This window comes from Neophocaena asiaeorientalis, unplaced genomic scaffold (assembly GCF_003031525.2).
Source record: "Neophocaena asiaeorientalis asiaeorientalis breed wild unplaced genomic scaffold, Neophocaena_asiaeorientalis_V1.1 scaffold158, whole genome shotgun sequence".
Taxonomy (NCBI): Eukaryota; Metazoa; Chordata; class Mammalia; order Artiodactyla; family Phocoenidae; genus Neophocaena; species Neophocaena asiaeorientalis.
The window spans coordinates 726,050-740,934 of NW_020174917.1; the positions used below are offsets into that span (position 1 = coordinate 726,050).

The 14,885-nt window shown below is 36.9% G+C and overlaps 1 protein-coding gene across 2 annotated transcripts in view; it reads right to left on the reverse strand.

Moving 5' to 3' along the window:
* The window catches only part of OBI1 (ORC ubiquitin ligase 1), a 44,235-nt gene that overhangs the window by 26,406 nt on the left and 2,944 nt on the right, over positions 1-14,885 (reverse strand). Inside the window, exons 2-4 of one of the 2 annotated variants that reach the window (XM_024760449.1) lie at positions 8,065-8,200; positions 5,570-5,661; positions 2,642-2,890 (exon numbers count right to left, since the gene is read on the reverse strand). In XM_024760449.1, the coding sequence (XP_024616217.1) occupies positions 2,642-2,890; positions 5,570-5,661; positions 8,065-8,200 (477 nt within the window). The remainder of the gene's footprint in view (positions 1-2,641; positions 2,891-5,569; positions 5,662-8,064; positions 8,201-14,885) is intronic. The other variant, XM_024760450.1, reaches the window with a different exon arrangement.

The window sequence follows — 14,885 nt, forward strand, 5'->3', positions numbered from 1 at the left end:
CCTTATCAAATTACCAATGCATTTTTTACGGAACTAGAACAAAAGATCTTAAAATTTGTATGGAGACACAAAAGACCCCAAATAGCCAAAGCAGGTTTGAGGGGAAAAAAATGAGCTGGAGGAATCAGACTCCTCAACTTCAGGTTATACTACAATGCTACAGTAATCAAGACAATACGGTACTGGCACAAAAACAGAAGACCATATACAAAAATAAACTCAAAATGGATTCGAGACCTAAATGTAATAAGACCGGACACTATAAAACCCTCAGAGGAAATCACAGGAAGAACACTCTCACATAAATCACAGCAAGATCTTTTTGATCCACCTCCTAGAGCAATGGAAATAAAAACAAAAGTAAACAAATGGGACCTAATGAAACTTAAAAAGCTTTTCCAAAGCAAAGGAAACTACAAACAAGAATTACCCAGAGAACACCATAATTCAAAAGGACACATGCACCCCAATGTTCACCGCAGCACTATTTACAATAGCCAGGTCATGGAAGCAATCTAAATGCCCATTGACAGACGAATGGATAAAGATGTGGTATACATATACAATGGAATATTACTCAGCCATAAAAAGGAATGAAACTGGGTCTTTTGTAGAGACGTGGAGGGATCTAGAGACTGTCATACAGAATGAAGTTAAGTCAGAAAGAGAAAAACAAATATCGTATATTAATGCATATATGTGGAACCTAGAAAAATGGTACAGATGAACTGGTTTGCAGGGCAGAAATTGAGACACAGATGTAGAGAACAAATGTATAGACACCAGGGGTGGAAACTGGCAGGGCATGGTGGTGGGGGTGTGATGAATTGGGTGATTGGGATTGACATATATACACTGATGTGTATAAAATGGATGACTAATAAGAACCTGCTGTATAAAAAATTAGATACAATCCAAAACTTCAAAAAAAAAAAAAAAGTCCATTTCACTCATTCTAGGTATTCCTTTATTCTGAATGTTTAGTACTCCTATATTTGATTTACAGTATGTTGTTATTTTGCACTTTACATTCAAGTTTTGCCGCTGCATTTTAAAATTTATTTATGTCCCAGCTTATTGCCTAATTCTACCTAATATCTTCACTGGGCATCCAAAATGGGCTTATTAAATATCCCAGATAATTGTGAGGTCTCAGGGTAGCTCTGGGTATTGAATTTAACACGTGACCTTTAAAAGAACAAAGAAAAACTGTATTTTATGTAGCTCTCTTTTACATACATCTCTTATACCACTCTTTTTTTTTTCCCTATACCACTCTTATAAGCCCAGAGTAAAGTTTTCATACACATCTTCATGCTCTAAGAAACATTTATTACCAAAAATTTAAATGCAATTCAATAACTATAAAAGAGACCCTATAGAACTTACTGATGGCTCAGGAAGAAGAAAAGTTACAGGGGACATGGCTGATTGATAAATACTGTGACTTCCCAGCTGTATTTCCTTTTCATGTCCTCTTCTCTTCTTAGACAAAACGCTAATAATGTTGGCTACCGAAAACCAAAGAAATTACACACTTCCCCTAAACTTGTAACAAACTCAGTGCAATTATGTCTGTAGTTTCTTTTTTCTCTAAAAGCACTAAGTTCCCTTCTTTGTCTCATCGTGGCCTTTTCTGAGCCTAAATGGCATTTATTTTACACGTGGGTATGACTCAGTATTCACACTAAGCTGCAGATACTTCTCTGCTGCTTAACCTCACTGAAGATCAGTATGTGGTAGCACATCTTTAAAATATCATATGGAGCATTAATGATTTCAGGAGGCAGGATTTAGTAATTCAGCACAGTAACAGTATTTTAAGAGAATGCACATAGGCTGAATGGGTGGTTGTGGACCTGGATACCACAAAACCATCTCTATTCAGCACAAGACTCCACTGTGGATAAACCTGAAGTCAAGCTAAAGGCTAGTCCCTTTGGCCAGCAAAGCTCTACAGCACTTGATTATTACCTCTAGTGCTGATAGCATGGATCTCATCTCCTTTCCTAGACTGGAAAATCCTAGAGGTTTGCCCTTTTCACCTATGCTTTCTTTATCTTGTTGTATGGATGGAAGAATAATTGAAAAAAATGAACCTGCCTCATAAGCCAAATATTCTCTTTCATGGAGTAGTCTAAACCAGCTACTCACAGCTCTCTTGGAAGCAGTCATTAAATATTTAACTATTTACAATATTAAAAAAATCAGAGAATGGTAGTGCTAGAAAAGATATGGTCTAAACCTTTCATTTTATAGGTAGGGAAATGGACAGGTGTTTGTCTTTATGCATACAGGGCAGTCACTAACATAAGCTTAAAAAACAAAATTAAGCCAAACCACAATGAGAAGAATAGAAAATACATCCTTTAAATTGATGTCACTCTTCCACAAGAAGATGCAAATTCATATAGAGGCACTACAGAGTCTCCCATTATAGTCACAAATGGAACCACCTGATATTTCTTGGCAGCTAATAACATTTAAGGAGAAAAAGTTTTCCTATTTCTTATAAATGCTCATCCAGGGATTTCTGTCCTTTCCCCCCAAATCATCTAATGATGACTCAAAATAATATGGTGACTTATACTTTTGAAGGTACTTAAAATACTACAGAATTTTAAAAACAACCACAACTTACCTCCTTCAACTTTTCCACATCATCTTTCACTTTTTCGTAGATTTCACTAGCTGTTCTAAGTTTTTTCTTCCACTCTGCTACAGTTTCTGGGTCAACTTTACTTGGATTATCTGCAACTGGATGTTTGTCTTCATTTTGGTTGCCCTGCATCAAGGTTAAAGGATCCAGAATAGTCTTGATCTGTGACTCCAAGCTGAGATTTTTACTCTTAAGCTCTTCTACTTCTTTCTGTAGACAATCTATTTCATCCTGAAAAAGCATTGCATAGCCATCAGGTAGACAGAGACACTAAACACATACATATGCTAGAGTGAGGCCAATGTGCTTTTAAATTTTATACTCAAAATTCTGTAGATACATAGATTCTTTATGCATCAGAAAAGCTTTGCAGACAGAAAGTCACATATAGTTGAAATTCTCAAAATGTATTTTGACTCTGATAAAAATAGGCATTTCTGGGCTTCCCTGGTGGCGCAGTGGTTGAGAATCTGCCTGCTAATGCAGGGGACACAGGTTTGAGCCCTGGTCTGGGAGGATCCCACATGCCGCGGAGCAACTAGGCCCGTGAGCCACAACTAATGAGCCTGCGCGTCTGGAGCCTGTGCTCTGCAACAAGAGAGGCCGCGATAGTGAGAGGCCCGCGCACCGCAATGGAGTGGCCCCCGCTTGCCATTATTTTAATTCAATGATAGTTTGTGATTTAAAAAAAATTAAAATGTCGAATCTTTGATTCTATTTTAGATATCCATAAAATACGAAAAGGCACATGAATTCAACAAGGAAGTAGATTCCTCAGAAGAAAATTCTGAGGCATGTTTAATTGCTTTACTGAGGGGAATTTAAAAATACAGTTTTGATCAAGATTTATAGTTTTGTTTGATGTCTATATTTTTGCTTCTATATTTGAAGTAGGAGTAAAACCACATACCATGTCCTTTCACTTTCCACTTCAGAATAGTACCTGTAGTTAATTTTTAACTCTTCTACATTCTGGATCTTTAATTACTGCTAAGACTATTCCAAGTATTAGTTTTCCCCATGTGGAACTGCTTGCTACCTTAAATCCAGTAACTAAACATTTGGGGCTAGAACTCTTTTCTGTGATACAATTTATTCATCTATAATGGATATTTCATCTTAAACTAAGATTGTCAGAAATTTTGTTGTTAGAAAATAAACTTCAATATGCCAGTGATCTTCTAAAGGATTAATTTGATTAGCATCTAAGTGTGATAAATATTAAGTAAATAAGAATACGTTTCAGAGCTAACACAGATAGTGCTATTTACTATTTTAAATTACAATACATTTCAAGTTAAATAGCATTATAAAATGAGAAAATCACTTTACTTGTGTGAATTAATATATTAATGAATAAACAAATATAAACAGGAAAACATATGAATGAACATTTATTCATTTATTTATGTCCCACTTTATTTCAAAAAATTTTTAAAGCAGCTGAAGCAGTTTCCATTTACATAGTATAACTTAAAGATATTTTGTGTCAAAGGAAGAGAGCAATAATATCCCTCATTTAGTCGATATAAAATGACAACTGGGACTTCCCTGGTGGTCCAGTGGGTAAAACTCTGAGCTCCCAATGCAGCGGGCCCGGGTTCGATCCCTGGTCAGGGAACTAGATCCTGCATGCATGCAGCAACTAAGAGTTCACATGCCGCAACTAAGAGTCTGCATGCTGCAACTAAGAAGCCCACATGCCGCAACTATGAGCCCGCATGCCACCAGGAAGATCCTGCGTGCCACAACTAAGACCCAGAGCAGCCAAAATAAATAAATATTTTTTTGGAAAAGATCTCTAAAATATATATATATATGGGGACCAGGAATAACAACCCAGAGCAGCCAAAAAAAAAAAAAATAAAAAAAAAAAAAAAAAAAAAAAATGACAACTGGGCCTAATGTTTATTCAAAAGTATATGTAGTCCATTAACATGAAGCTAATTTAGAAAAAGTTCCATCACCATGTCAAATCACCTTCACAGGAAGAAAACCACTGCATAATCTCACATATATGTGGAATCTAAAAGAGTAAAATACATAGAAGCAGAGTTAAACAGTGGTTACCAAGCGTGCAAGGTGGGGGAAATGGAGAGGTGGGAGAAATAGGGAGCTAGTTCAAGGTGTGCTAAGTTGCAGTTATACAGGATACAGATAGTCTAGAGATCTACTACTGTATAATATGATGACTATAGTTAATAATACTGTACTGTATACTGGAAATCTGCGAAGAGAGTAGATTTCAGGTACTCTCACCCCACACACAAAGTAACTATGTGAGGAGACAGCTATGTTAATTAGCTTGATTGATGTAATCACTTCACCATGTATATGTATATCAAAACATGTTATACACCTTAAATATACACAATTTTTATTAAAAAAAAAAACCACTGTTTTACATGGGGAAAAAAAAAGAATTAGGAAATAGCATATCTCACACCAAAATCTCTTTGCTGGTAGCTGACATAAGTATATTTTCTTTACCAGAACTGATCAGACTTATAATTAGCAGTGAATTTATAGGTAGAAACAAAAACAGAATGATGGTTATAGTCTCTGTTTGCCAGACCATTCACAATGCCTTGTGGGGGCTGGAAGACTGACTTTTACAAGGGAGTTTCCTTTATCTCCCACCTCTTGAGGGAGTAACTTACAAAACAATGTTTCTGTTGAGGACAAATTTAAAATTAAAAGAAAGAAAAAAAGGAAATGTTTCCATCTGTTCCCTTCCACTATTTGAAATAGGAAAGGGAAAAAGAAAAAATTTATCAAATAAGATATTTTTAAACTGGCATTTAAAATAAGATTTCATTAGATGCTTACTCTAAGAAGTCCAGGGACTGATAGCTCAGTTTTACCTTGAATTCAATGCTGTCATCATTTAACATTTTAATTATTATTTACCTCATATTCTTTGTGGAGTAATTCAAGTCTAGTTTTCCGAAGGTGCTTCCTGACTGTATGGCTCAGTATAGGTTCACTTTCACTTGTTCCTCCTATAGGGAAAAAAAAAAGCTAACTTTTCATTCTGATTTGGGTAGAATGAAAATTAAAATGAACTCTTTTCTTATTGTTCTATATAGTTCTCTAGCTTAATTTCTACCCTTTTCCTTATAACCACGTGGGCTGCCATCTAGGCCTCTTCTGTACTTTAATCCTGAGAAAAGATAAATAACACCATAAGAAATACCTTCAATAAAATAACATGTTGTGTTTACTTACCTATGTATCTTATTATATTAAACTCAATGAAGGCAAAGGCTCTATTTTATTAATGATCACATTTGGACAACTGCAAATTTTGAGTACCAGACAACTGCTAATGATAAAATCAATGATTATATTTACAGCTAACCAGTAAGTTGTATAAATATTATCAATATTATCTGTACATGATATAATTATCAAATACATATTATTATCTGTATATATCACATATGATACATATATTATGATATATATTATTATAACCAATGTATTCATTCAAACATATGTGGTTACACAACTGAAAAGATTAATGTGTCTTTTCACTGATTCTAACAACCCAGTTGCGGTGGATTATAAATCACAGCACTAATTGTATGTCCATAATAACTCACACAAACACACTCAAGATGTTTTCTTCCTGAGAGCTCTTCACTTATGCTGTGGTTACCTTCTTTGTACTTCTCAGCATCATGATAGCAAAGGCATATACAGATATTCTTTTTCAGGATGTTCTATCCAAATGGCAGGATGGATGAACCATTTTACTTGAGAGAATTTATGAAATATCACTTAGATATGAATGAATAAAGGAGGGAGAAGGGATGTGAAAAGAAGCTGGGGAAAAGAACATTCGAATTATTTTAATCAACAAAACTCATAGTCCGCAAGGAAAGACCTGACTCCTGGTAAAGGTCAGTGCAGGAAGAAAAGTAGAGGCTAAGGTTAACACTCCAGTTTCCAGCACAGCAGAGAAATATTCCTCTATCCGACTCCATCCAGGTACTCAAGAAAGAAACCTTGGAGCCAGCTCCGACTCCCCTTTCAGATCACTTAGTTCCAAAGTTCCACTGGTTGTTCTTTTGTTCTAGCATATGTACCTTCCTTTCCATTATAAAAATTTTAGTTAAGCCGATTTTGCCTAACTTGGGACTATGACAATGACTTCTTAAGTTTTCTGAAAGGTTTTTTTCTATGATTCATGCTATCATGAATTCACTTTCAATTTTTCCTAAAGCAAAACCAAATAAAAATCATTTAATTTTAACAATCTAAGAGAAATAACACTAAAAAAGCTCTTTAAATGCTTTATTTTTCAAGAATCTTCTAGTTCAAGTTTTATCCCCCCTCTTACCTACACTACTGTAGCACTGAATGTTCTTTTTTATTCCCTTAATCCAGAATCACACTCTCCTTCACCTGGGCAAGCGCGTCCAACCTGACCTACTCACGTCCCGTTTCTCCCCTGGAGCCCAGCCTGCACACATCCCCTGAGTGATACTCCTTACACACATTTTGGGTTGTGCCATCCCCTTGCTCAGACCATCATGCCCACCTCGCCCTTCTCACCCACACAGCAGTTCCCCGATTTAGTCTGTCACTCAAGATGCTCTGCTCTAATACACTACCAAATGTAAAATAGCTAGCGGGAAGCAGCCGCACAGTGCAGGGAGATCAGCTCGGTGATTTCCCTCCCTTCCACCTAGAGGGGTGGGATAGGGAGGGTGGGAGGGAGGGAGATGCAAGAGGGAAGAGATATGGGGACATATGTATATGTATAGCTGATTCACTTTGTTATACAGCAGAAACTGACACGCCATTGTAAAGCAATTATACGCCAATAAAGATGTTAAAAAAAATAAAAATAGAGTCTCATTTTACGTTTTCAGTCTTATTTCAACAGTCAGACCCAAACTAGACTACTGATCATTTCCAAAAACATGCCTTACTTTACTACTTCTAAACTGTAGTGCATGCTATTCCCCCTGCATGAAATGCCCTCCCTAATCTTTACCATTTGAAAACGTATCCATCCTTAAATCTCCATCTTAAAGGCCACCTGTGTCATGGATCCCTTCTCAATGTTCCTAGCTGAACTTCCCTGTTTAAACTCTGTGGATCTTTCTGTTTGTTTGTTTTTGGCTGTTAGCATCTGCTGCTTTAAACCATTAATATTTTGGTCCACATGCACAGCCTCTACCAGAACGAAAGTTCCAGGAGGCTCTGAGACTTCTCATGGTGCTTTGTGCTCCTCAATTGCTCCACTTACAGATTATGCCAAATGACCAATCCATCCAGTAGGATATTGGTAAAATAACATCACTGAAAATTGTCTATTTCAGTCTTCCTCCAAATAGACACTATTTAAGATTGTTTCAAATCTATTTCTGTATGTTTATAAAATAGACCCTTACCAATAATCTCTTTGCAAGGATTTTCAGGAGTGATGGGGACTCTGCAGGCTGGACATTGGCTATTATTCTTCAACCACAAATCGATACAAATTGAACAAAATACATGGTTGTTGACGCATATAACAGGCTGGCGTACCTTTGAAAAAAGAAACATTACTTTTAGTACAGGGCAACAGTCGTAATGAGAATCTCAATAGTTTTAGCTTACAGCAAATCTCTTCTCTAGAGTACAGAAGTAGGTGCTTTAAGAGGAAGTATAATATCTAGGATTCATAAAAACGCTGCTTGTGCTACCACATTGTTTCTTACACATGTATAATACAGATACTAGCTTAGATATCTGGTCATAGAGACTGAAACTTTGAACACATCATGAAATGGTTTTATTTTGTTCCAAACCACACTTATTGCCAAAAATAAAATGCATTTTGTTCCACTGAGGCTGGGGCAATTTTCCTTCAACTATTCTATTTTTGGATCATGAAATGTCAGAATTAGAAGGTTCTTTAAAGATTATTTAGTCCAATCACCCATATGACATTCAAGACTTGAAATCCTTCCCTCAAGTCATTCTACTATATTACAGAGCAATAGCAATCAACAATTTAGCACTGATTCTTACTAGAAAGTCCCCGAAACCAGAGGCATGAAAGCTACAACAATCTTAAAAGACAAGACATACGCTCTTGTGGTTTACAATCTAAATAGCAAACAATGCTGACAGAAATACTTAAATACACCAAATATATAAATCTTTGACTCAGTGTAATCAAATAACAATACTTTACATTTATATTGTCTTATATTTTACAATGGGCTTTCCATGCATTCTCTCTCTCTCTCAATAACCCTGTGAGATAAACAGTAAATATACTTTACTAATAAGGAAACCAAGGTGTGAAGATATTAGGTGGCCTGCTCAGGGTTAACGATGTAGGTGTTCTGACTGTGTAGCTGTTTTATCAGAGGGAAAATAGAAGAGAAGCTGTTTTAGTTTTCTACTTATTTGTTTACATATTTATTGTAAATTTATATTTATCTCCCCTTTTAGACTGGAAACTCCGTAAGAGCAAGAATTTCTTTCGTCTCATTCATTTCTGAATCCCTGGTACCTAGAAAATAGGTTAGTACACAGTAGGTACGCAATAAAGTCTTGTTGAATGAAGTAATTGCTATTAGGACAGTACTTAAAATTCAATTTATTGGGGAACTTGTCAGAGGGAATAGGCAATTCTTTCACATTTTGTTGTAAAGAAGAGAGCATAAAAATATGGCCAGCATAAGAAATGATAACAGGAATGACACAGTAAAAAGGGGATATTAATAAATGATGGAGGAAGAGGGGGAGGGATTAAGAGCCATAGATAGCAAAGTCCCTAAGAAGTCAAGAGGGGAATGATATCCAAAGCACAAGGGGGCAGATTTTGGCTTACATGGAGTGAGGATCTGTCTTCCATTTTAACAAAAGGGAAAACCGAGGGTACAAGAACAAATACAAAGTGGATGGAAGATCTGTTGATGGAAAGATGAGGGAACTCATGTTCCAACTGCTTATTGTTTGTGATTAAATATGACGTGAGGTTACCAGCTGCAAGTGAGAAGAAGGGGGGAATATCGACTTGAGAAAATAGGAGAATAAAGCAGTTGCTTTGGAAGGTAAGAAAGTAAATTTATTAGGGTTATGTACAGAGCTGGATTGCCAAACACTGTTGAGTATGTGAATGGCAGCAAACTGATAGAGTCAACCAATGGATCTTGAAAAGGCTGAAGTAATACTGGAAGAGTAGGTATGATGAGAAGAGGAGCAGATGCTTATAGTCAAAGCACAGGAGGCGGTACAGCTGCTTTCCCTAATGTTTTGTCCTGGGACACCTTACCTGACAAAGTTCTATTTTCTCTCTCAATCTCATGTATCACATAGTGTTAACATGTTTTCTATGGTAACAGTTCCTGAGAATCCTCTGTAACTGGACCTTAGTAAGTGGCAGAGCTTAGGCTTCTAGAGACAAACCTGGGGCTGACTTCAGCTCTGCTACTTATTGAACTGTTTGACCTTGGGTTAACCCTTTAGTTACAGTGGCATCTGTTTCCTCTTCTGAAAACTATGGTTTAACCTAGTAAACTTTTCATTCAGATGTTGCTTAAGATTTAATAATATAAAGATGTAAGCACAGAGACTTCCACACAGCAATCCCTGGGGAGGGGAGGGGAAAGGAGAAAAGGACTATATTCACGTGCCCAGGAGCCAACTCCATGTAGGCATCTTAAAGCTGCTCCAACCATAACATGTCCAAAGCCAAACCTGGCCTCCACACACTCACTCCCCATCCCGCGCTTCTTGTCTAAGTTACTGGCACCACCACCTCACCACTCAGGCTAGAATACTGAGAGCTGTCTCTGACGCACCCTTTTTATTTATCCTCACCATCCAATCAATCATCAAATGCTGGTATCATATATCAGTCTAAGAAGCCAGAGATTTTAAGATATACCCATATTTTATTTACCACTAAGAAAAAAGAAAGAATGAAAAATGCTGCCAATTACAACTGCAAGATGCTATCGCTTATAAAATAGAACCAGATTTCAGAGATGTTATAACGTGGGAAAAAAAGTATATCCCAGAATAGTCAAAATGTGGCAAACCTACCTCTAAATGTTCTTTTACTATCATCTATCACTTCTTTTCCATCTTCACCTCAATGACTTCAGGTTCTCATTCTCTTAGCCCAATCTATTGCAATGACCTCCTCCCAAGCTTCCTTGCTTCCACATGTTCACTGCTGTCCACCTTTCATACTGATGCCAGAGCTAGCCATCTAAAATATGGAGCAGCAGCTTTCACTGCTCTCCTGCAAAACAACGTTTTTTTCCCTGCTCATAGTTTTAAGTACAGCTTCCAAAGAACAATGTAATCTGGTTCTTAAATAGCCATATCTTTGATCTGCTGTTTCAATACTTGACAAAACCTATACTTCAACCACACAGATATACCCAATGTTCATCAAAAGGAATAAGAAGAGAGTCTCCTTGTTTACTGGGCTCTCATTTTTTAGCTTAATATGTTCCACTGGCCTCCCAACTTCCCCAATCAAAATAAAATCCTTCCCATCTTTTAAGATGGAAATCAAAGGTTACCTCTTCTGTAAGGCCTTCACTAATCGTTTTTAGAATTAACTGGATCTTTGTCTGATTCTTATAAGAGCACTTCTTATACATTGATTTAATGTTCACTGGCCTTGGAAAATTGTTTACACCCTGCCTTCCCTATTAGATTTCAGGCTCCCTGGGGGCAGGGGCACTGTCCTGTTCAGCTTTATGTCCACCTACAACAACTTATACAATGTATACTCTAAGATTAATAGAAGTGAGTTTTGATGTATTAAAACAAAAGGCTGAGATAATGCTGCTAAAAGCATCTCAAGAAGCAAAAGGTCAATGGCCACTGCCAAATTTTGAAAAAGTGAAAGTTTAACCTTTCCATTTAATCTGCCAGAATGATACAGAAGAACAACCACAGGCAGACTACTTGGCTCTGTCTGCTAACAGCCACTGGCAATGTCACCCAAAGGAGAATCATTTTCACTGTTCAATACCTGGTATTATCATTGTCATTGTGTTGGATTTTGAAACAGTTGACTAAGTCATTTCTTTGGACCATGTACTTATCAGATGATGATTTCTAGACAATGGTTTAAATGTACTTAGGAGAACAGAAACCTATAAAGGAGAAAGAACTACTAAAACAAATTACTTGTTATTTATTTGACCATAACCTACAGAAGCAAAACACAAAGAATCTAGCCCTCCTTCAATTCCTGTCCACCCATTTCCTCTGCCCAGATCCTGCTATATACAACACCAAAACACATACACAAATAATTTTCTTTAATAAGATCTTCTCAAGATACAGAAATAGTCATAATTTGCCTATGTTATTAGACTTTATATCCAATTTACTCTCAAATGAGATCTGTGGCAATAACACAGTAAGCACTCTTACAAAATAAAAATGCAAGAAGACAATGGCAAAGCTAAGTGGCACGTACAATTCCAAACTAATGTGGAGTAAGCATGCTGAGGTGATATCCTAGGGTAATGCCCCACGAGGCTGGTGAGGAGAGGAAGAGAAGACAAAGCAAGGGATGAAAAGTGGGCTCTCCTCACTGGAATGGGCCCAAGGAAGCAGTCCTAAGTATAAAAAACATTAACCCTATAATATATAATTCTACTATGTAGTTTCTCTTATCTGAAGATGTTTCAGTTTTAAGAGACTTTACCACAAAAACCCCTTTCATAAAAAGCAAACGTACCTGGGAGGAGTCATGGCTAAAGGTGTTGTCCATTAATATCCATTCTAGACTTACCTAATAGGAGTTATATATTGGTTTAGGGCAGGGTCTGTCAACTTTGACACTACTGACATTTTGGAACAAAAAGTTTTTGTTGTGGGAGGCTGTCCTGTATATTGTAGGATGTTTAGCTAGCAGCATCCCTGGCCTCTATCCACTAGATATGAGTAACACCCCCAAAGACAATCAGAAGTAGACATTGCTAAATGTCTCTGTGGAACGAAATGTACTCCCATCCCATTGAGAACCACTGGGCTGGGATACTCACATGAATTTCCCTAACAACCTAATGGGGTTGATAGTATCAAATTCATTTTCAGCTGTAGAAGCTGAGACTCAAGGAAATAATGATACAGGTTTTAAGTGGCAGAGTCAGCATTCAACCACCATTACACATGCAAACTGAATGATCTTTCAACTAAGAAATAGTTCTTTCTTCCTTAGAGCAGGTTTAGTAAATAATAATCTGGGAGTAAGAAATAGAAGGCACATGTCTGAAAGGATCAAGACACCAGGATCAGTAGGGACTGCAGAAAAGAGGTACTGTACTGATGGAGGTGGCTGGAGGGAAAAGGCAGTAGATGAACTTTACCAGCTGGCCTGGCAATTTCACTTACAATCAACTTCTCTGCTCTTGTCACCTTTACTAGAGACTAGAGCTAATCCTTCTTCTCCGAAGAATATCCTTCTGGCACCTATGTCAAAATTTTATGGGTTTCACTAGTGGAGACCTAGAAAGACTGAAAAACAAAGCTGAGGTAGAAATGATTGTAGTAGGGGCCCGCCTACTCAACCTTAGAAATTTGGAAACTTTTAAAAATAAAATTCCTGGATTGCTCTTGCTATGTTTCAAGAAATATTTGGCTCTGGGCCAGAGTAGGACCTAGAACTTTAAAACTGTGTGATCCTGAGAACTAAGTTATTATACTTAATGCCTATTGGTCTGGGTCCCCACTTCTGTCTACATAAAAAGAGAGATAATACATTTCCCCTCTCCCATCTTTATCCCTACCTAGAATGCCTTAAGGATAAACTGGAATCTTATTTGTGAAGTAAATATGTCAGCTATTATATGCCAACCTTGAAAATTATTAGGATATATCAACACTTTTTTGAGTTAATTTTTATTATACTCCATGTTAAGACACAACATTGTTATACTTTTCTGAAAGTGTCTGCATTCTTCAAGCTTATTTTAATCTAGAAAAGAGAAAATGCAAAATTTATATACTCCACATGACTTTTTTTCAAAGCAAATTACCTGTGACAATTATGTACAAGGCTGGTTCTTAAATCTACTCTTGGGAACTGAGAGACAATCAGGACTCAAACATGGGCTCAGTGTACTGAGGTGGGTGGCTTGCTGGCCGATCAACAGCCCCTAATGAACACTGATTAATGAATTCAGTCAACCTAGAGTTAGGATGCTAAGTTGCTAAGGCTTTGTCTCTAGCTCTATTTTTGCAACATTTTAAATCAACTACATGTGTGGAAAGCAAAGCAAGAAGTCCTCCCTGAAAGAAGGGTTCTTTTCCACAGTGTTCCTAGTGGGAAAGAGTCCATGCTATTACTGGACATTTCAAGAGACGGACACTCCACATTCTAAGAAAGCTGATTTCATTTCTGATTATTTCAGCCAGAAAGCTTGCATTATATTACGTACAAATCTTAATATCGTGGAGCTACCCAAAGCTTGATTCCCTTCCAAATGAAAATACTTTATTTAATGATTCGCTATCATGTTCATTCACTCCAACACTATTCCATTCCATCTATATTCCAACCTCAATTTCAATTCCTTTCCAAATGATTTCAAATACTCTAGTTTATTTATATTTATCTTAAAGCATGGTGCCCCAAACTGGATTCATACTCAAGTGAGGAATAACTGGATATGATATATTAATGTTAAACAGCATTAGAAGCCTAGTTGCTTGGCACTTCTCTTGAGAACCTCCTCTGTCCTTTGATAAAACTAACTGTGGGCCACATTTGGCTGTCACTCATGGCAAAACGCTGACTCGGTCAATAAAAGTATTACCTGCAACAGTTTTGTTTCATAGCTTAAATCCTAACTGAAGAGATAAAAGCCTGGAATTATCTAGAGATAAACTGGTCTGTAGCATTCTGGTGGCAGGACCAAATGTCACTGAACAGATATCCTGGGCTAGATCATTTCTGTACTTTGGCCTGCTGGCCTATTAGTCCAAGGCATGGAAAAAAATTAAAGAGGAATAGGCAAGAAAATGTTATATATAAATTGTCCCACAGGATGTACCCAACTTATTCAGGCCACATAGAGCTCTTACTTACAATATTGGCAAGGTTGCTAAACATTATTGGGCAGAGAGAATCCACCTTTAAGACTGAGGTAGAGTCAGAGGTAGGAAATGCAAAATGTTTAAACTTTTCAATTTTAAGCACATTTGTATTCAAAAGACAAAGTATTAACCACTTACATACTTGAAA